Genomic DNA, 24,041 nt, shown 5'->3' with positions numbered 1-24,041 from the left:
ATTGTTTGTAAGCCGCGATTCCTCCCGATCTGCTGATTCATGTCATCGAAATTGGTTTATTGATGTTAAAATATGGCCGGAGTCTGAGGTGCGGCAGAAAACAAATAATTTGTGAGTCAACTTAAAAGCTGTTTTAAATAATGATATAATAAATTGCGACGACTTGTCACAGGCGTGAATACAATTGATATATGTGTGTAATTTATAGCCATCATTTGCTGACCCCAAAAACTAGTTTCAAACTTCTCATTAAATAGAAATAAAAAATATGTAAAAATATAAAAGGCAAGACCACTAATTAGGCCTAGGAAAGTTTAAATATATACTATATAAAACAAAAAAATAGTACAAGTTATGATATATAATTAAGCATATTATTGTATTTTAATATGTGAAGCAGGCGCTCGGTTCAATTAAAAGCCAACGCTCATTAAAAGAAGAAAGAGCGAAGGCCGAATACACTTTGATATGATATATGATATCATGTCATTAAGCTCAACTGGCCAAGAGTAAAAATTTTAATAAGAAAAGTCTATGACTATGGCTTACCATAGTAAGTCAAACTTTTCAGAAGTCTAAGTTGTTTTTAAGACGAAACTGAAGTCAATCTACAAATATTCTTATATATTTATATATATTCTTATATATTATATATATTGTTCCCTTTCTTAATTAACTAAGCACTCCATATACCCTGTACAACACCCTACAAATCTGTTCCTCAGCGAAAGATAAAAAGCCACAAGCAAGAGAAACAGTTTTCTTTTTTAATAATAATATAAAGTGGGCAAGACTTTTGTAGACTTCTGCTCTCTGTAATTAAATACCATTATAACTATATATATATCTATATATATATAAGAAATTTATATGGCTCCGACATATCATAAAATATATGTGTCTAGCCATTTGCACTGCGTTGGTGGTGTAATTTTTATAGTTTTAATTAATGGTTTTCAGTGCTTGGGTTTTTCTTTAGAGGGTGCGTCACAGTTCCTACATGTATATCTAATGTGTTTTCCACAGTTTCCCCTCGAGTTGCCTTTTTCTTTCTTTTTGTCGGTCAGCCGCATTACATTTGTAATTATTTCCATTGTAGTTATGCATTTTGGGTTACTATACACACACTTACGCATACACATATATATATAAATATATATAAATTTATATCGAAGTCATCGTGACTTGGCATTTCGAGTTTTTCCAGTTGAAATTAGTTTTTTATGAAAATTAAATGCTGCTAACTGAAATGATTTTTGTATTATTTTTATAATTATTATATAAATCTTATGCATTTGCTTAAATTATTTCAAAAATCTTCTTTGTTGCTAAACAAGAAACATTATTTATATATGTTTTAATATGGATATAAATCAAACTTTGATTACATGTATTTGTATAAATATATAATAAATTTATATATTTAAATATATTTATGTTTGACGACGCATTGGCAACACGTTTTTATACCTTACCTTTGAGGGTATTCTTAGTTGGTCATGACATTGGTGACGAAGACGTGGCTCTCAGTAATATGAGCACGAGAGAAAGGTAGACTTGATTACAGGTATTAATTGGGTGAAGTCAGATTCTTAGCTTGAATATTAACTGCATTAATGTTCTCTGCTCTTTGTTTTTCTAATGCAAGTTTCACCTAAACTAGACTAAACCTTCAGTCCAAACTGAACTCTAAGAACTTTTGCTCGCTTTACAGAATATCTAAAAGTCGATTTTAACTTGGCTTAAGCCTTTCAGCTTGTAAGCATTTATTTTCTGTTGCTTTTGTGTTTATTTGCATTAATTATTTATTTGCTCGTTTGGCAGTTTGTGCGCATGCGCAAATGGTATAAAAAATAAATTCCAAAAAAATATAAAATAAGAAAAAAGATAAAAAGATAAAAAAGACAAAAAAAATGGAATGCTTAAAATTTATTTTAATATACATTTTGCCCCGTGGCTAAAATAGATATACAGAACGGCAGAGGGAGAGGGCCAGAGCTGGGCATGCCTTTAGCTCTTGTTGCTATTCACTTCTATTAGTGAGAATTAGTTGTATTGTTGTTGTTGTTACTGCTATGGCTATTGTTGTTGTTGTTGGCGGCGGCTATTTGCATTGGCAACGGCGTGTGGCGGCTGTCTAATCAAATCAAACATTCGTGGAGCTTAAAAATAGCGGCATTTTGATTGATACGCTATATGAAGTCGAGCCAAAGCCGAATCGAAGCTGAACCGAGTTGTTGTCTAGCTAATTATATAACATCGGGGGGTACGCGCTGACCTAATGAGCCATAAGAGATCTATAAATCTATTTATATGTACAAACAAAAAAAAAAAAAAAACAACTATAACAACAAAAATGATACAAAAATAGACTTTCAAAAGCTTTTCAATTCCAATTGATTTTCCTTTACTCTTAGTGCACTTGATGACGCTGCGCTTTGCGACCCAAAAACTCAACTAAAGTACAATCTCTAAAAGCTAAACATGAAAGAGCAGACATAAACATAAATGTAGCTAAACAAATGGCCTAGGCTGTGTGTATTAATCAAAAAGTATCTTGTTATCAAATCTAACTCTCTTTTTATATTGCTATTGTTGTTGATCTTGTTGTTGCTGCCATAGTGCGTGGCATATTTTCGCCAATGTTTACTAATAAAATTTAATTTATTTAAATTTAAAATAATAAAAACTTACAAACACAAGCAGTAAGCGCACAACTGCGCTATAAAAAGGCTAAATCTATATATATAAATATATATATATATATATATCTTGTATGGTCTATATGTATGCCTTGGAATAGCAACATTTCTCAATCAGAGCGATATAATTTATGCCCAATTCCGATGGCCAAAAGAGACATATAAATATAAATTGTCTATAAAATATAAAAAAAAGAACTGAGAAACAACAATAAACAAATTTAGCTCTGTATCTTCTTCGCAAACATAAAAAGCAAATTACACAAATTTATAAATAATAAAACTAAAACGTGTCTGCATAAATTAATTAATAAGTCAATTCCAAATTCGATTCCCAAATACGAATACGAATGCGAATGCGAACGGAGACAAAGCCAACCGGCATATCCGATATAATTCAGGTTTTGTCTTCTTCTTCTTCTTTGTTTTTATCTGTTTTCGTTTGTATTTCTCATCGATTCGTATTGAAACTGAATTGCGAGTTCACATGAAGCGGGCATAAGCATAAGGATAACTTATGAAGAGCAATTTATCAAATTGAGATACAGCAGATATCAGAGAGAGAGAGAGACAGAGAGTGGTAAATTATCGATAGTTTGCTGTCGGTGTGTTATCGCTTAATAGATGTTACTAAAAAATCAAAAATGGAACATTAAATGCATTAGAAATGTGCGAGACTATGGCAAAAAGTTATCGACAGATTTTTATCGTTGTACAATCGATTAACTATCGTATCCTATAAACCTATCAGGGACTCTGTTAGGGATCACTTGCCTAAGCAAACAGGAAAAATTGTAACTAAATATATATTTAATTATTGATAATATTAGCAGGTGGTATTTTCAGCCCCAAATTATAAACATAATTAATATGATCATTTTGTGCATGCATATTTATCGAATATTTGATTATTCATAAGTTTTGATAAAAATATAAATATGAAATCATGGAAAAGTTCTCAAACGATTTTTGCATCCAACACATGTAGATAAAATATAAAATCTGAGCATTTTGAATTTATGCTAAACATTTTTTTATTGTTTTTATAGCCAGCTTAATGGCTGTTCCGTTTCATTCCCATGCCGTTTCGTTTCTCGCCAAGTGCTCTTGACGCATTCACTGTAATTGGCGAGCCATAAAAAAAAAAAACTAAAAAATAAGAAAAATATAAAATTTTATAAAGAAAATAAACGCGCAGCTCTACGCAAATCCATAATAAAATAAAATACGCATGGGCCGGGACAGAGACAAGCGCAGATATATGCATACTTTTTAGACAAATAGACACTAAAAGTTATAAACATATAAACAGCAACAACAATAGCAAACACTATTACAACAGAGATTCCCGCCTTGGAGCAATCTGCTCATTAAAAATAAATAAAAAGCCAGACTAAAAAACAATCGAGCATTTTGTTTGTTGAAAAAACAATGTTAAGTCCATAAAGGCAGGCATATAATATATATATATATATATATATATATATATATATGTATATATATGTGTGTGTGTACATAAAATCAGATATGTGTTTATATATAGAGATGGCTTTATAAGATGTGCAACAACAATTTGAAAGGCGCGACAAATAGAGATTTGTAAATTTCTAAAGCCAACTCGTGAGCGTCTGGGCCACGCCCTCTATAGCATACATAGCTTTTTGTGTGCACGATTTGAGATCGGAGACGCATTATATAGTTTACCAGCAGCAGCAGCAGGGCGATAAAGAAAAGAAGCAAATTGTATTTGATTTATTTCGTTTGCGGCCAAAAATAAAAAACGCAAACACAAAAAACCAAAGAAAAAAGCAAGAAAAAAATTTTAAAAATTATTTTTGGCATTTATATTTATATTATTAATTTGAGTTGCGCGTGTTGAGGTAGTTATTGCTGTTGCTGCTGTTGTTGTTGTTGGTTTTTATTCACAGTGATTCACTTATTAAACGCTGCCATTTATTATTATTATTTATATTTCGAGCGTTTATGTAATGCCTCGCTTTTCAACAAATTTTTCAGCACAATGCCTGACTCCCTTCTCCCCAACACGTCCCTCCATCCCAAGTCCCCCCTTCCTTTTTTTTGTTTATAATTAAGCACAAAAAAAGCGTATTTCTTAATTATTTATTTTATTATTGTTTATTTTTAAATGGGCTACAGACAATTTCCTGCACTTGAAGCGAAACAAATAAAAATGACGCAGCCTTTTGTTGTTGCTTCCACAACCTTGTTGCTGCGTCTATATATATATTATATTTATATATATATATATATGTGTGTGCACATAATATTTAGATTCACAAATCTTTATTGAAATGCAAACATCAGCTAATGCTATATCAGCCATATATTTCGCTTTTGAGAAAAATTATTTTTATGGCTCGGCAAAAGGCAATTTTTATTTAATTACTCAGCACAAAAAAATAACAACAAAAACAAAAGGCAAAAATCATAAAATAAAACAAAAACGAATTTAAAATGAATCCGAGTTGTTTATGGGCATTATTTAAACAGTTTTCTATGAATTCAAATTATAATGGGTATTATTGAGTTGAATGGACTGGGCAAAGGCAACAACCAGAGCAACTAAAAAATAACATAGCTATAACAATGCTAGAGTATTTCGCAGTCTCAACTATTCAATGTTTCAATGTATAGTTAAAGCTTTTGTTTGCAAAGCTATTCCTAAAATGCCTTATTTCTGCGTTCATATCTTAAGATGTTCTACGTAGTTGCAATCTAAGTTAATTGATTCTAACGTTTTTAGAAATTAAGAAATTTTAGTATATAAGCAAAAAAAAAAATATATATATATATATATATATATATATATATATCCAATTATTGCTTCAAGCATTTATTTCGCAATCTTTGAGGAATTCACAAATCACAAATAATAATTCTGTGGAAATCATTGTTATCGACTTTCAAGAATTATGAATAAACATTTCATAAGTTTTTATAAAATTAAAAAGAAAAAACCGTTTTAGAATATTTTTAAAACATTACCAAGATTTCGAATGAGCCTCAGAACTTCGAGTAATAAAACAAAAAATGTTCCTAATTCATTATATAAAATTTCAATTGACATCTTTAGAGATCCAAGCAAAGATTTCCATTCACGTCTTCTAAGCTCACATATATTGAGCAGTTTAATTCCACTCAAACTTCTGTTGGATCCAGTTGAGTCTAGTCTGAACTGCACTCACAAGTCAAAGCCAAAGCCAAAGCAGAAGCAAAAGCCCTTTACCAATGGCTAATTGGCTGCGGTTCTAATGCAAATTTAATTCGTGTGTATTTGTAATTATTTTCGAAATCCGTGCAGCAAATCAAAGAGAAAGAGACAGCGAGACAATATACAAGGATTTACAATACATACACACACGCAAGAGTGTGCGTGTGTATGTGTGTGTGTGTGTATTAATTAGCTTAAGCAAAGCGCGCGAGCGCAACGTTCGCTTGACCAAATCAATATTAACTTGACCGCACACACAATATATATATATAATATATATACATATATGTACATACATATAGCTATTTCGTTATATGTAGATAGACTACTTATAGATACAACTGACAGCAGCTGATGCGTGTGTCTATATAAATGATGCAGCATTTGCTGGCTTGTGCACTTTAATGAGCTACGCATTCACACACACACTTGTGTGGGCGAGTGTGTGTGTGGGTGGGGGTTGCCTGTGTGTGGCAGCTCAGCTATTGCATTCATTTAGGCGCAACTGCCTACGAAAAACAATCAAATATGCATTTTAAAACTCGACTAGAAGTGCGCTCCCCCATGGCCTGCACCTCAAACAGTCGCTGCAGCAGACCAACCATATTTGTCTAACCTCGTCGCTCCACACACACAGTCTCACACACCTGTATACACGTTTGCAAGCGTGTCCAGGTGCGCGCCTCTATTTGCCCAGAGCCCGAGTGCATGCTACGCTCTGTTTTAGAGCTAACTCTCGCCGTCTCTACCTTACTCGCCCTCTCTTTCTCTCGCTCTCGCTCTCGCTCTCTTCCTCTCTATGCTATTCAAAAAATTTAATGGCATTTTAAATAAGAAATTACAGAGGCTGTGCATATTTCATAAGATTTTCGTATGGGCACCGGCAAAATGTTCGACGTGGCGGCTGAGAGTTCGACTCGCTTCTGCCTCTGCCTCTGCCTTGCCTCACCTGGACGATGCCAGTCTAACATCATGCCCAGGCGAGGGGCGACTTCCCAAAGGTATCAAATACAACTCAAACTGAAAACTGAAAACAGAAACTGAAATAGAAACTAAAAAAAAAAAATAAAATGTGAACGCGCCCGCTAGAGTCCCCGACTAGCTAAAGAAATGCATGCCATGCCATGGCTATAAAATACTCTATGTATAACAGTTGGATTGCAGTTTTTGGCCTACAGCAAAGGCACATGCACAGCAAGAAATAGTTGAGTGAAGAACTTGAAGACGGCGAAAATGTGAAAAGCGAAAGTTTCGCAAGTTTCTAAAACTTAAATCAATAAAATAAAAGTCAAAAAACTAACTGCAAATACGTTTGATTTATGGGAAAAGCAAAACACCGAGAGAAAAAATAAGGCAAATGTTATAAAGATTTAAAAAAAATATGGAAAAAGTAAAGCAAAAATAATTAAAATTATTTAAATGCAAATTGAAAGAGATTTCCTTAAAAACAAATATTTTTCAAATATTTTGGCTGGCAAAAAAATTTTAAAATACAAGTTCAGAACACATTTTCAAGTGCAAAATTAACTTTATTAAGCTCTAATTATTTTTACAAGTTTTAAGATTAAAAATAATTTATTTCAGCAGAGAACAGAGAAAATTATTAGATATATTTTGAAGTTTATTATAATTTTTTTTTTTCAAAAAATACTTAAAACCCCAACTTCAAAGCCTAGCTTTAAATTTGTGCTTCATTTAAGTAACCAACCAATTCTCGCAGTGCATCAGCTCAGATAGAAAGAAAGAACTAGCATAGAAATATTAACGCTCGAATGTGTTAGCTGTAATTCTTGTTTTATACAGCACGAAGAATGGAATGGCATAGGCGTTAGCTTGGGGTTTGAGTTGGAGTTAGTTGCGGGATGGGGGCTTTGCTTTTTTCTACTTTCTTATAGAGAGAGTGAGAGCGAGAGAGAGACTGAGAGGGGCAAGTTGTGTTACCTTTTTGCATAGCATTGGATTTTGCTAAGTAACATAGCGGCATTCATTTAATATTTATGTCTCTCTAAATATTAAATATTATTTCAAGGCTTTATGCGACTGCACATACAGAGTGTACAAGTGTGTGTGCTGCTGTGTGTTGGGTGTGCGTGTGTATGGCCAATACGTGTGCATGCAGTTTTTGTGTGCTGCCTTTGAAGGGGCTTTGGCCGCTTCGATTGGCCGTTGCGCCTGTAGGCAGGCGTTCTCAAATATGCATTAGCTATGCGTGTCTGTGTGTGTGAGTGTATGTGTGAGTGTGCGTGAGATTACGTCTAAATGGCATAGCATACATTTGTGCGCTTGACCGAAATGCAGCCGCTCCTGCTGTGGCATTTCGCCTTTGTCGTTTCGCCTTTGTCTTTGTTCCGTGTCTTGGTATTTACTTAGCCGCTCGCTTATTCATAGCACACACACACACACACATGTCTATAGATGCATGCATATATTTATATGCCCGTTAGGACTTGGCGCGCTTCTTTTATTATTTAAACTTGCGAGATTTGAAAGCGAGCTAATGAAGGCGTTGGATAGCATATATAAAAAGGGGCGTGCCATTTCTATATAATTCCTTATTTTTCCTTTGCTATTTCTTTGTTCTTTGTCTAGTTGGTACTTACATATTGAATTAATATTTAATGACTGTGTGCAGGCGTTTTAACACTTTGTAGACAGCTCATCAACTCGACCACTCTCTACGCCCCTCCCTTCTCTGCCAGTCTCTGTCTCTCTCTATCTCTCTCTGTCTCGCTGCTCTCTCACTCGCGCTTTTCAATCAGCTGAAAGGACACGCAAGGCTGTGGCCATTAAAATAACAAACAATGTGTAAGCTTTAAGCGTGGGCTCTGCCAAGCAGCTTGACTGTCGGCCCATATATCCTCATTATCCTGCATGCTAAAAACAATAAATTACTATTTGCAAAAGGTTAATTTTTACTTCGAAACAGCGAAGGAGGGCCCAAGCGAAGGCAACCATCAAATGCGGCTAACAAAAAATTGCATGAGAAAAAAAAGTTGAGCAAAAAGTTGCAATTACCAACAACAACAACAATAACAATAAAGTAAATAACATCAGGCAACAGCAACAACAAAAACAACTTGTATAATAAACTGCAACACATTGCAACATTGCAATGTTGCAAGTCCTGCCCTTAGAGATGGCAACGTGAGCGCTGCAGAAATGTATTGAATATGAAGAAAACACGACTAGGAAATACCCTGTAGCATAAGCTGCTCTAAATACAAGTAAATCAATGAGATATGAGATATGAGATATGAGATATGAGATATGAGATATGAGATATGAGATATGAGATATGAGATATGAGATATGAGATATGAGATATGAGATATGAGATATGAGATATGAGATATGAGATATGAGATATGAGATATGAGATATGAGATATGAGATATGAGATATGAGATATGAGATATGAGATATGAGATATGAGATATGAGATATGAGATATGAGATATGAGATATGAGATATGAGATATGAGATATGAGATATGAGATATGAGATATGAGATATGAGATATGGTATATCAAATATCACTTACAAGATCTCAGATATCTCAGACATCAGACATGAGTAATGAATCAGATTTAGTCGATTCGATTTTCGAGTTTCATATGCACATCGTGTCGTATCTGAATAGCTTTGTCTATATTATATTATCTACGAATACTACCCTTAGCTTCGCCATTTCAGTAACCTGTTTTGACGCTGCCAAACATTTCTCAACTATTATTCCCTTTAGCCCTTGTGTTCGAGTGCGAGTTCCTTTAGCGAAGGGTTCGCAGCTTGACTTGCATAAGGGTTTCCAGTATATGTCGTGGTATTTATATATATATATATATATTATTTTTTTTTTGGGCTTGGCCCTTTGTAAGCTGCCCCCATTTGAATGTTTTATTGTAATTTGAGTTGTTCGGTTGTTCGGTTTTGTCGGCTGCTGGTTAGTTGGCAACAACAACAACAACAACACCTGCCACACCTCAATGCGCGCTCCACTCAACACTTGCTGTATAATTATTTATTGCATTTAAATTATTGTTGCATGGTGTTGTTCTTGTTGTTGTTGTAGCAAACAAAATGAAACGAAACTTTCATTGCGCGCGCTACGAGACAGACGTGAAGTGTAGTGTTGTGTGTGTGTGTGTGTGTGTGTGTGTGTGTGTAGGAGCTGCATGCACTCGCACTTGATTTTATGATTACTACAATTATTGTTGCCATTGTTGTTGTGTTCGTAGTTGTTGTAACAATTGTTGTTGCCGCTGCATTAACTGCTGACACATTGCGTTCAAGTCCAGCTCCTTTCGCAGAAATTGCCACTGCAATTGTTTTTGCCGTCTTCTCTGGCATTTCCATACAACAAATGCAAGAAATAACATATATATATATATATATAGATACATATATTTTATTTGTATATAGAGTGAGTCGCATACAACGCACCTACAAAATATTTCCCTCTGGCAGCTCCTTCTTTTGCGGCTTCGCCCTCAGCGCGAAATGTGTTTTTCACATTATTTCATGAATAATGCATTTGGCTAATATGCATATTTTATGTGAAATTCGTGCAATAAAATACTATTAAATATTTAGTTGTTGGCAACGCCAACTGCTGTTGCTGTAGCTGCTGCTGGTGCTGCCGGTGCTGCTAGCATTGCCACCAACGTGGCCTCTGCTGCCACCAAAGGAGTTTCATAGTTAAGCAAAGAACTTGCATACCTAACGAAAGATGAGCCCGAACGGTTTTTTGTTTTTGGTCAACAGCTGTTTGAGCAATGCCAAACAATGAGAGATAACAGATACAATAACAACTAATCGATAGAGGTATATAAATGATAGCTGCAGAGCAAGACTAAGATATAGATAAATTAAGAAATTCGGAAATGAATGAATAAATGAAAATAAAAATGTATTGAATGAGGAAACTTTGGATTGAATAAAAGAAAGATAGACTTATAAATAGTAAAAAAATATTTGCTATATAAATATATATTTCTTTCCATTTATCTTATCGATAGAGTATTAGATAATTGGATAGATAGAGATCGATTGATAAATAGATAGATTGATAGATACATAAGTATACAGACAGATATAGATAGACAACAGATAGATAGATATGTAGAAGGATAGATAGATAGATTGATAGATAGACAGATATAAGGATAGATAAATAGATAGAAGGATAGATAGATAGATAGATAGATAGACATATAGATAGACATATAGATAGATGGATAGTTAAGGGATGTACAGATACATGGGAACTATAAACAGTATAAAAATATCGATGGATAGGAGTTTATTTCCTTCAGTTCATACTTAATTTTCGAAATAAGGTTGCTAAGACTTTTTCTAAATATATACTCAAATTCTTGAAATACTTTATTTTATTTCATTTTTTTTATTTATTTTATTTCCTCTACTTTAAATAAAATTAAAATAAAATCTTATTGATTTTGAGGCATTTGTGTGTTTTTTGGTATTTTGGCCCACTGTGCGATGACTGTGTGGTGCGACAAGCTGAAGCACTTTAGAGCGAACTAGGAAGTAAGGTCCTTGAGGATGTTGGGGACTTTGTCGCGTATGCGCAGGCAGAGGAGTTGCCATTTAAATTAATTATTTATTATGCCAAGCATTGCTTCTTATAAAATTAATGAATGGCATGAGCGCAAAAACTATAAAACCGGGCGCGGATAAAAGACGCGACAGTCGGGCGAGCGACAAGGAGACAGACAACTTGTAGAGGGGGCGAGCAGCCAAATGAGAGGGGGCGTGTGCGTGCGGTTGGTTGAGTAATATAAATAAATGAATGAATGAATGAGCGTCGAAAGCAGCAGCAGCAGCAGATAGAGAGGCATAAGAAACGTGGAGGACGGCATGTCTGGAAGGAGATGGCCATATCTAGTAGTTGGCAGTAGTAGTAGTGAAGGCTAAAAAGCAGCAGGCGCACAGCACACGCAGCCAGGGCCGAAAAAGGAAGCTCAAGAAATGGCCAAGAGCAGAAGGCAAAGCAGGTGGTGCGACTGTTCCTTAAGAGCGAGAGAGAATGTGAGAGAGAGTGTGTTTGTGCGGATTGTGGTTGCAGACAAGAGAAATAACAAACTTGAGACGCCGCTGTCGCTGCTGGCGTCGCAGCTGACGTCGCTGCAGCAGTAAAAGCACGAATCGAAAATGAATAATAAATAAAGTGTTATATAATATAAGAAATATAGTCTGCTAGCAAGCTAGAGTGAGAGAGAGAGGCTAAAGGGGAACGGTGTGGGTGCGTGTGGCAAGAGGAAGCAACAAACTACAGCGAAAAGTTCTAAGGCAACAAATAAGGAAGAGGTGGGAGAGGACACCGCGACGCGTCTGTAGTTTATAGTGTAAGCCCTTCCTTCCACCCACAAATGCTATTGCTATTGCTATCTGTGATGTATGAAGGGCTGAATGGGCATGGTAGTTGGTGGGCGGGTGGCTGGCTGACTGGCACTGGGTTTTCGGGGGCTGGTGTTGAGTTTATGTGCTCGCTTGAAAAATAAAATTAAAATTGCATTAGGAATCCAACGGGTTTTTATGGCCGCGTGGTTGGGGCGTGGCAGACGCAACTTGAAGGCTGTTGAAAGACGTGTGTGTATGTGTGTGTGTGTGTGTGTTAGTTAGGATTTAAGTGCAAGGGATTGATAAGCCCACTCTATACGTGCCATATATTTATATATATATCTGCCAAAATCAATAAAAAAAAATTAAAAGGAAAAATAGAATAAAAAATAATAATTTCTTTTTATAGAAATTTTGTAGCGCATAAAGTTAATTAAATAAATTATTATGTGAATGGGGCGTGTGCACACGATGAGTAATTGGCAAGAACAAGAAGACGATGAGCCGCAGCAGCAGCGGCAGCAAAGCAAACGTTGACGTCGACGTCGACAGCGAAGCGCCGCAAATTAAATTAAATGAGTTGAAAGAAAGTTGAATGCGCGCACGCTTCAAAATTGTTGTTGTTTTTTGCTATAGTCAGAGCTGCTGTTGTTGTTATTGCTGCTGCTGCTGCTGGCGGGAAATTGAAAATTTAATTAATTAAACATTTTTGAGCACAGCAGCAGCAGCAGCGGCAGCGGCAGCTATATTTTATTATATTGTATGTCGTATGTATTGTGCCGAGGCGAGTCTTATAATTGTTAGACGTGACTTGGCTAAGTGAGGGGGATGAATGCTTAGATAGCTGGGGGATGGGGTTATATAGCTATGAAGGGGGAGAGGGTTAAAAGGTCGTCATAATGCATTGGCAAAATGACTGGCGAAATGTACAATGTAGAAGTGACTAATGGCTGCCCTCGTTGTAAACAATTATATGAATTGATATGTGAGTCTTGGAAGAACTAGTGTGAATAATTCGAATTATCTTGCACATGCTATCCAAGTAAACTTAGTTATATACAGTTAAATTATTATGATCATATTCATTTCAATCATCATCATCATTATTATTATTATCATAGGATTTAATGTTGTCTTCACAATACTTTTTTTTTGGTTACTTGCTTCCAATTGTTTTTATCATTATCATTGTCATTGACATCGTCTTTAGGATCACCATCATTACGATTTTTAATCCACATCATTTTCATTGACCAGTATCATCATGATTCCCTAATATTAATAACATTATTAGCAAACATTTTAGTCATCATATTGAGGTTCTACTCTCTTCGCTTTAACGTATCCGCCTCTCACTACACCCCACTGCACAGCCATTACAAAATATGAAATGCATTAAGACAATGTATAATAACTCGTAAATACATTTATTCATTCTGCAACCGATCTCCCAACCCTTTCGTGCCTAGTTAGCTGGCTGCCTGGATGCCTAGCTAGCTGCCATGCCAGAGCCTAATTACGTGTTTTACATAACTCCCGACAATTTTTGTTACTGGTCCGGGCCAATTCTCATTAAAAGTGGAGCAACAACAAGTTGCGCCGACTGCCCTGACGCTTTGCCATTAACAAAATGCTTAACATAAAAAAGCATTTTTAACGCCATTTTGCGCTCGTGGCGCGGAGGCCTTTGGGGGCCAGCGCGACGTGCCGCGTAGTCTAGTGTAGAAGAAAAAAATTGTGAAAAAATTCTACTGACTTTTCAATTTCAATTATTCATACATTTTATGACCTTTTTCCTTAACATGCAGAGGCTAACAGTCTAACAAATCCAATCCAAACATGGCCCAAAACCCGTTTCAAATATTTAAGACTTGCACTTCCAGACACACACATATATATATATATATAGATTTATATATAACTATATACATATAGATATGTATTAGTATATGCTGTTGCACATAATTTGTATAGCGCTCTTGCCTGTTGGCCATATAAAATGCATGGCTCTGTGCAGTTGGGGCTCCGCTGACGGCTGACGAGCTGTTGGCCGGCCTGAAAAACTAAAGATATGGGCGGCGCTACGGCCTGGTCAGCGTTAGCCAGTGCATCCTGTAGAAGGTGCAACCGTTTTTTTTTCTCGCGAAATTAACGACGGCTTTGCCTTCATTTATTTAACACTTGACGTTTTGTTTTTTCTAGCTTTGTGCTTTTATTAATAAATATTAAGAGCTGTTGCAATTGCCTGTGCCTCAAGTTGCGCTTTGGTTGGCGCTCATTTTATGGCTACACTGGCAAAAAAAAATTGTTTTTTTTTTATTTTTTTTTAGTTCACTTTGCTGTCTTATTCAAAAGCCTTTTATTTGGATATCTTTAATCTGTAATACCAAAAAGCTACACTCAGCGAAAGTTTGGTCAAAAGGAAGTTCTTTGTGAGCGACTTCCTCTACTCGCCCATTGATTAATTTTGGCTTGAGTGTAGTCAAGATAGAGTCATAGCGGATGGGAGAGCGGGCGGTATACATATCTAATAATAGCAATAAATAAATAGCTGTTGTTGGGCCATAAAAATGCTGAAGACAAAAGCGGCAGCAAATCGTTGTGCTAGCCAAGTTTGTATACTAATTCGCATTGGCGTTTGCATACCAAAGCGCTTTGGGCCCAGCATTTATGGCATTAATAAACTTTTATGGCCAACATTTTCGCAAGTCGCTGCTCTGCGGTCGCTGCCTTTGTCAACGGCAACGCCGTCGTACAGTACAGTGAAACATACTGTAAACCTTTGAAAAAGTAAACGACAATTTTGCTTATCTTCCGCTTCTCCTTCTCCCGTTGCAGGCCAAAATGATTGAGACGAGCGGACATGCCTGGATGGGCGCACCGGCAACAGGCGCATCTGTGGCGGGTAAGTCAAAGAGCGATAGAGAAAGGGCGTGAGGGAGGGAGGGAGAGCTGCCGTCGTGCAAACCAATTAGCATAGTCCGGAACAGGGCAACTAAGTTTTTGTATATGTTTTTGCCTTTTCTCCAGCAGACAGCTATCAATACCAGTTGCAGTCCATGTGGCAAAAGTGCTGGAACACTAACCAACAGAATCTGGTGCAACAGCTGCGCTTTCGTGAGCGCGGCCCACTCAAGTCCTGGCGCCCGGAAGCCATGGCCGAGGCCATATTTAGCGTCCTAAAGGAGGGCCTGTCGCTGTCGCAAGCGGCTCGCAAATACGATATACCCTATCCGACATTCGTGCTCTATGCGAATCGCGTGCACAATATGCTGGGACCCTCGCTCGACGGCGGCAGCGATCCGCGGCCCAAGGCACGCGGCCGACCTCAACGCATTCTGCTGGGCATGTGGCCCGACGAGCTCATACGCAGCGTCATCAAGGCGGTTGTCTTTCGCGACTATCGCGAGATCAAGGAGGACATTAACGCGCATCCCTATGCCAATGGACAGTCGCATGGCGTAAGTTGTCAAGAATACCTCAAATATTTCTGGTATATTAATAGATTAAAGCGCTATAATAAAGGACAATCAATGAGTATTATAGAAAATTCAGCAATTTCTTTATAAAATCCACAAAAGTATCTGTTCTTCGAGCTACTATTTAGAAATTTGTCTGCTTTTTGCTGAAATTTCCTTAGAAATTCTGCGTCGTTTAAACTACATATTTTGAGCCACATTAGAAGACTTCAAAAAAAGAAATAGATTTTTAGACTCAGTCTTATAGAACTATCATATGATAAGACAACTTGTTGTTGATCTAAGCTTATAAATATATCAAAGGTAAGCTAAGACTACAGCGCTTTCAGTTTGATTGAGATATTTTTTTATTATACGAAAATCATGATTTTTATCGAAGACTTCTACGATAGCTGTAGCTTGCAGCGATAGTTTCTATATCAAATTTAAGCAAAATTTTATTAATATAGCCAGCTACACATCTAGTTTGCATATAAGCTGACGATTATCTATATGTTACATAAATACAGTTCGTTAATCGTGAAGATCAAACAAGATAAAACAGAAAACTAGAAAATTAATATATGCGATTGTTACAAGCTCGTCTAAGGGCCATCAAGATATCTTGAACAAACTTTTACACACAAAATTTAGCTTTCGATATTTATATTTACCTGAACTATCGCTATCGATATTTACACGAGCTTCAATCGATCTTAACGCACTTTCTTCCCAATTTCTCTTCACCTTCTATTCGACTTATAGTCGCACTATGGCAGCAACTCGGCAGCTGCTGCCAATGGATATCACAGCGCAGCCGTCAAGATGGCACCGCCCGATGGCAGCAATCCGCTGAGCACCATGACAGAGACGCTGCGACGTCAGATACTTTCCCAACAGCAGCAGCAACAACAACATCAGCAGCAACAACATCAACAATCGCCGCACATGCAGTCGATGAACATGTACAAGTCGCCAGCCTACTTGCAGCGTTCAGAGATCGAGGATCAGGTGTCGGCGGCAGCAGCTGTGGCAGCAGCCAAACATCAGCAGAACGAGCGACGCGGCTCCGAAAATCTGCCCGATCTGAGCGCATTGGGTCTGATGGGCTTGCCTGGCTTGAATGTGATGCCCACGCAACAGCAGTCGGGCGGGCACCAGCGCAGCGGACCGGGCAATGGAGGCAGTGCCGGTGGCGCCATGCATCCCAATGCGGCCAGCTATGCTCGTGAGTTGTCGCGCGAGCGAGAGCGTGAACGAGAGCGAGAGCGCGAGATGTCGCGAGATCGCGAGCTGAAGGAGGCAATGCATGCCCGACAGTATGGGAATCATTCGCGCGGTTCGAACTCTTCGGCGGGCAGCAAGTCGGCGGCATCGAGTCGTCCCGGTGCCGCTGCCTCACCCTACTCCGCGCACTATGCCAAGCACGCCAAGGAGCATCCCAGCTATGCGTATAACAAGCGCTTTCTCGAAAGTCTGCCAGCGGGCATAGACTTCGAGGCAATAGCAAATGGCCTGCTCCAGAAGTCGGTGAACAAAAGTCCGCGCTTCGAGGACTTTTTTCCCGGCCAGGATATGAGTGAACTGTTTGCCAGTGCTGATAGCAGCGCCGGCTCTGGCGCTGGCTCAGCGGCGGCGGCAGCAGCAGCAGCTGCAGCAGCGGCTGCCTATGCGCCGGCGGGCATGCGTGAATCGCCGCTGATGAAAATCAAATTGGAGCAGCAGCAGGCCGCTGAGCTGCCGCATGAGGATTGAGTGGAGAAGATGCGGCCAGGCCGCTGGGTTGGCGCTTTTGAAGAGGCCAACTGTAATCAATTTGGACTGCTATTTTAAAATGCCCCCAACAAAAAAAAACCACCCCCACCCCCTTAATGTTTAGGTTATTTTAACGAGGTTCCAAAGACCGAGTTTTGAGAATGCTTGCAACATAGGCTTAAGGCACTAGAATTATAAAACGGTACGAGTATTAACGTTACCCCACCACCAGCCCCAACACACACACGCAAACACACCGACACATACACATGCACTTCAGAACTTTCCTGTAAGGATAAGATCTCGCCTATTATTTATTTATGCATTTCGTATGCGCCTTATTTTCTTTGCCACTAAAAAAAGAAGAAGAAAAACAGTTAATCCAATTGTTTAACATTTAAATATATATATAAATATATATATATAAAATAACATATATATAATTACTTGATACAATTAACAGTTACAATTAGAGACTTGTGCATTTCTTAAATGTAGTTTAGAGTTTAGTTTAGCCACACGCACACACATGCGCACACCCGCACACAGACACACTCATAAATATTCATATTACGCATACGCAATGTTGTCTTTCAAGTAATTAGATTATAGTACATATTATATATATACACATAATAAACACAGCCACACACACACACACACAGACAGCAATTGTATTTCCAAATGTAAATGTAAATAATGTACAAATTTCCATAGCTATAGGGTATATACAAACTGTAACGGACTTAGTCTTAGGCACGCACAACTTTTCTCTATATTGTAATAATCCCCCGAAAATTAATTAAAGTAAATAAAGCAAAGTCCCCGATAAGTAAATAGATATATAGATATTATAGATATGAGTATGCGTATGGTATGTGTGCTAATTTTATGTAATACAAACACACACACACACACAGGCACACCAAATCCCAGTGAGAGGACACACACACACACAAACATACACAGCTATTTAAATGCATATGTATTTGTAAGATGTTCTTAATGAGTGAATTATCCATTAACAAATAATGAGCGTAATGCATAATTCATTATTATTATTATTATTAATTATTATTATTATTATTATTTTAGTTAAACCTAAATTATATGCAACTGAAACAGAAATAAAAGTGAAGAAGTAAATGTAAAAAAATAATTTATCTTATGTGATTTTATTTGCTTGGCTGGGCATGGAAATAAATTGCAAATAGAATTGGAAAGGGTATTCAAGTAGTACTAATTTAGACAGTATATAAAATTGATAAATGAAAGAAGTTCTGTATATAAATAGAAACTTAATTAAGTATGCTTAAAAGCTGAGAAGAAATAAAAGCCTGACTTCTAAGCTCATAGATAAAACAAAGATTCGACAGACTTAAACATGACTATATATCAGTTGAGTATTATATGCTGACTAAAGCGATATATATAAAGCTTGAGGAATTCTTCTAAAAGTTATAAATAAATTGCCACAAAAGAATTGCAAAACTTAGGCCCCTAAGCTCATACAGAGATAGATAGACACGTCTTTGAACAAAGATTAAGATTAATTATATAATTTATAGCGTCAGATATTACTGTTTTAGCTTTGAAGGTGGATTAGATTTACTATAATATACCTTATTTTCGCGAGCAGAAATTGAAAGAAACTGTTAAATTATTGCTATAGTGAGCGCCTACTTCTCAGTAGCTTATGATGTTAGAAGAGTTTGTATGGAGACAGCACATAGATGAGGACGACGAGTTGGAAAACTGATTGATAGAGAGGCAAAAAGAGCGAAAGAGAGAGATGCCGAAAGACGGATAACAAAACAGACAGAGACAAAACGAAAGAATGAGAGAAAAAAGAAAGTGAAAGACAGACAGAAAGACGAGAGGGCGAGGGAACTAAACAGAAAAAAATGAGAGAGAGAGTCCGAACGAGGTGGACAATAAAGAAAGCAATATATAGAGAAAGAAATAAAAAAGTTAAGTAGAGTGAGAGAGAGGGAAGGAGAGTGAGAGACAGAGAGAGAGAGAGACAGGCAAAAAGTAAGGGAAAAGAGACAGATTAAGAGTATCAGAGAAAGATGGAGAAAAAAAAAGAAAAAGGGACAGAGTGAAGCAAAATGTTTGAAACAAAAAAAATAATACGAACTTTAAAAGAAATTAGTCTCAGTGCCTCAAGTATGCCTTAGCAAATTAGAGAATGTAACGAAAAAAGACGAACGTGATATATGGAGAGAGCGGGAGACAAAGGCAGAGTATGAGCAAGCATACTGTTCTCCAACTCTGTCCCTCCCAACTCCTAGAGTAGCCAAGCAGATAGTTGAGAGGCAACATAATGAAGAGATTGTTAGGTATCACGCTCTAGTAGCTCTGCTAGCAAATTATATGAGCTGCCAAGTTAATAAGCAGTCTGCCCAACTGTTGCAGCCAAAGTTAAAAATCTACCAAAATTACAAGCAACAGGCAGCTGGCACAACAAACAAGTTAAACAGCTGCCAACAGGCGCCGCCCAGCAACATTCAAGGTCAAGTGCCAAGTGAAAGGGATGTCAAAGTTGTTGTTGCCGTTGATGGTGAAAGAAAACACTTACTTTGGCACTTAACAGCTTAACACATCAGTTTACACGAATGCAAAACTCGACTCGAGCAGCTGCAGCTGCTATGGGGGGAGTGGCCAGAGCCAAACCAAAGCCAAGGGCCAAGAGCGAAAGCCATAGCAAAGCGGGCGCTTAGCCAACTCGAAGGGGATGCTGAAGATAGAGCCATAGGGAGACGACCCTCAGAGTGTGCTGCCGTCATGACAAACGTTCAACTGTAATGCTCAAGGTCATTTGGGCCAGGCCGCAGTCAAAAGGAGCTCTCTTGTCCAGGAAGCAGACATTGCGGCGGAAGCAGCCAGCACCCTGTGCAGCATGCACAAGGCAGGCCAGGACTGACTGGTTGGCTGGCTGGCTTGCTGACTGGCTGGCTGGCTGGCTGGCTGGCTGGCTGGCTGGTCGGCCATGAATGGCAAGTGGCTTTCATCTTGCGAGAAGACACCCACAGCAGCAGCAGCAGTAGCAGCAGCAACATCAGAGCGAACAGCAACAACAACAACAGCAGACTGGGCAATAAGGACAATAATCGCCTGGCAAAAGGGTCCTCGGTCAGCCTTGAATGGGAGGCGAGGTGAAGGCGAGAAACGAGGCGACCCACAAACAACTTCCTTCTGGCCAAAAGGACTGCATCTGATTGCCTTCAGTTGGCTGACGTCCTTGCCAGCAATGCGGCTGTGGTTGAGCACAGGCTGCCTGTTGATGTCTATGTGTGTGCCCGCTGTATGCGTGTGTGTGTGTGTGAGTCTGTCTGAAGTTAAGCACTTGCGGCTGCTTCAAGCCCAAATTCCCGGCTGCCTCTCAGACAACGAGGAGGACAACGACAACGACGAGGACAAGGACAAGGACGTTAAGCAACGAGCAACCACTGCTGCCGCTGCTGCTGCTCTTGCTATCCATCTTGACAAGTGGCTTGAGCATGTGTGTGTGTGACAACATGTGTGTGTGTCTGTGTGTGTTTTGGCTTAACTGTTTGCGACGGACAGACTTTTGGCTTTTGGGGTTGGGTGCAAAGATGGCGACGTTTGTTCGGAGAAATTACAGATAATTTGTTAAATATGGCACAGAGTAAGTGCAGTAAAAGAGGGGGCCAAGTGAAAGTGCATACAGTGTGGGGTGAAGGAGAGACAGAGAGAGAGAGCGTGAGAGACAGAGGGAAAAAGAGAAGTAGCCAGGCTAAGCTACCACATGCCACACCACATGCCAAAAGCAAAGTGAAGTCAACTTGAATTGAGTCCGCGTCGAGAGTCGAGACATTTTGCCAGACAACTCTAGCTGTGTGTGTGCCCGTCTCTCTCCCTGTGTGTATCTGTGTGTGTGCGAGACGGCATTCCTCAAGGTTGTTGCTTGCGACATGATTTCAATTTTATTTTAGCTGCATGCCTGTGTGCGAGCAAGTATGTGTGTGTGTGTGTGTGTGTGTGTGTGTGCGTGAGTGTCTGTCAGTGTCTTCTATTAAAGAAATTTAACCTAGCTTGTGTGCTTCGCTCTCTTTTTCGCACACACGCCTAGCTCCATCTCGCTCTGGCATTGGGCTGCACAGCAGGAAGCTGTTGATTTGTCGTGTAATGTGGCAACATTATTTGCTTGATTGCTTTATTTTACGCAAAAGGTGTTTGTGGCTTGACACCCATACACACACTCACACACACATACACTCATGCAAATTTCAGCTATGAACATCTTGTGAATGTTTTTGCTTGAGCAAATGTTTGCCTGTCGAAAATTTGTGTGCTTATTTATTGGCTCACTTATAGACTGGCTGGATGTCTCGACTGCCACGCCCCCTTTCATGCTGGCCTCCTCTAGTGTGTGTGCGTCTCTTGGCCAAGTGCATTTTGGGCAAATCTAAATGGCAAAGAAAATATTTTGTGTAAATAGCCTTTCGATTCATCTGCAATTGCATAAGAAACTGCATTTTGAGATTTATGGCCAAATACACTTGTGGCTTGGCTTTTTGGTCAGCACACACACACACACAAGTTACCACACTTGTGGCAACGTGTGAAAGTGTGAATATTCCTTAAGGATGCTTTTGCTTGCATAATTGCATGTGATTTATTGAGTTTACAGCCGGCTTGAGGTGAACTCAACTCAACGCCTAGACTAGGCAAATACCAAATGCAGATTCACATCGAAAGTGAAATTCCTTACAAATCTTGCTGCAATCCTGATGCAATTCTGTTGGCACTTAAATAAATTTATCAAACGTGTGGCAAAATTATTTAAAGTCTCTGCATAACTTAGATAAGTCAAATTAGACATGAATTGTTTGCCATTTGCTGCCTGAGCAAAGTCTTTAATTGTTTGCCAAAAACAAGACAGTATGGGTTCAGCATGGGGCAGCTTTAGTAGCTGGATATGCTGAGTTGCAAGCTGGGTGAGCTGATATTTGGTGTCTTGCTGCTTGCTTTGAAGTTGTTCCTGCGTTGCTTCTGCTTGAAGAGATTTTAAGTGAAATTAAATTGATTTTACTTACTTTAAAATCTATAAGCTGTCTGATGCTTCGTATAGAAGCCTAAGCTATTTCTTTCTTAATATATTTTGCTTAATTTTAACTCTAAGCTTTCATAATTTTGCTGCCATATGCTGCGTAGTTTGACCTTTAATATGCTGCCTATGCAGCTTCTTTCTTAAGAGCTTTTGCTTACTTTTAGATCTATAAGCTGCTTCCGGCCTTGACCTCTCGATAGCAGCCTTTGCTGCCTTTTCCTTTAGATTTTTCATAGGTGCAACGCAATTGACTTTGCTTACTTTCAAATCTATATAATGTCATAGCTTTTCTAGATTGATTAGTCTTAATCACATTTGCATAAAAATATTTCCCTTACTCATTTACGAAACTTTCTTTATAAATGCTTCAATTTCATCTTTAATTCTTTGTATATGTCAAACTAGCATTCAAGGTTATATAAGCTTGCTAAGCAGACTAAGGAGTTTGATAAAAGATTTCTTGATAAATCATAACAAATTCTTATAACTTTGCCCAAACTGTGAATCATGATGCACACCGTTTTCATCGTGATTTGTCAGCCTCATTAATAAAGATTTTAAATTTCTCAAAAATGATCTTTTTTCACAATTTCTTTATATATTCAATGTATTTTAACAAATTTTATTATTTGATGTTCATTCTCGTAAGCATTTTATTAATTTTCACACTCAGGAATCTTTTCGTTTTCGTCTTCTCACCATAGGCAATAAAAACCCAAGTATTATTTAGATATTTTTTATTGTTGGCTTTAAATCTTCGTACTTTGCTGAGAATTGTTTTGTTGCAGCATTTGTCGAGCTGCTTATCAAATCTTTTTTAATTTCTTAATTGTTTATGAATTTCTTGCCTCTTTTTTTATGTATTTTATGGCTTAAAGGCAAAAGTAATTCGCTGAGCTGTTGAAAAATAACAAAAAATTTAGTCAGTTCTGTAGAAACTTCAAGAACTACACAGCAAACAAATAAACAAAACTTGGGCAGGGACCAACACACACAGACACACACACACACACACTAACGTATACAAGCACAATATTTTAATTAAAAATTCAATTTTAATCAATGCATTAGCAAAATGTCTCGCTCTCAGCTCTTGGCTGGCAACGGAAACAGTAACGAGCTATGTCCCAGGGATCGTTGCTAAAGGGGCAAGGGATGAGCAGGAGCAGCAGCAGTGCCACAATCCACTGCAATAGCACAAGGCAGCAAAAACACAAGTTTTATGCGACGTCGAGTTTGAGAGCATTGAAAAATAATAAAAAATCGCAGCAACAAAAAACGTCTGTTGTATATATGGTTATACAACAACAACAACAACAACAGCAGCAGCAGCAGCAGCATCACGAATAAAAAGTTGCGCCACTCCAAACCAATATTGAAGGAAAAAATCTATGGAAAGTAGCCAGAGAACCAGAGCAAGGGTCATAAGTGAGCGCCTCCTGCAGCTATGTGTGGC

At 38.0% G+C, this 24,041-nt stretch overlaps 1 protein-coding gene across 2 annotated transcripts in view; it reads left to right on the top strand.

Annotated features, from left to right (window-relative positions):
* The window catches only part of LOC111600486 (protein bric-a-brac 2), a 38,051-nt gene extending 20,196 nt beyond the window's left edge, over positions 1–17,855 (top strand). Inside the window, exons 3-5 of one of the 2 annotated variants that reach the window (XM_023316613.2) lie at positions 15,134–15,200; positions 15,329–15,756; positions 16,519–17,855. In XM_023316613.2, coding sequence (XP_023172381.1) covers positions 15,134–15,200; positions 15,329–15,756; positions 16,519–17,508 — 1,485 coding nt within the window. In that variant the 3' untranslated portion in view covers positions 17,509–17,855. Of the gene's footprint in view, positions 1–15,133; positions 15,201–15,325; positions 15,757–16,518 lie in introns of both variants that reach the window. The other variant, XM_023316612.2, reaches the window with a different exon arrangement.
* The last annotated feature ends 6,186 nt before the right edge of the window (positions 17,856–24,041 follow it).

This window comes from Drosophila hydei, unplaced genomic scaffold, assembly GCF_003285905.1.
Source record: "Drosophila hydei strain 15085-1641.00,03,60 unplaced genomic scaffold, DhydRS2 tig00000283-arrow-arrow-pilon, whole genome shotgun sequence".
Taxonomy (NCBI): domain Eukaryota; kingdom Metazoa; phylum Arthropoda; class Insecta; order Diptera; family Drosophilidae; genus Drosophila; species Drosophila hydei.
Note: the sequence above shows the minus strand (reverse complement) of the source record. Positions and strands in the feature narration are given on the sequence as shown.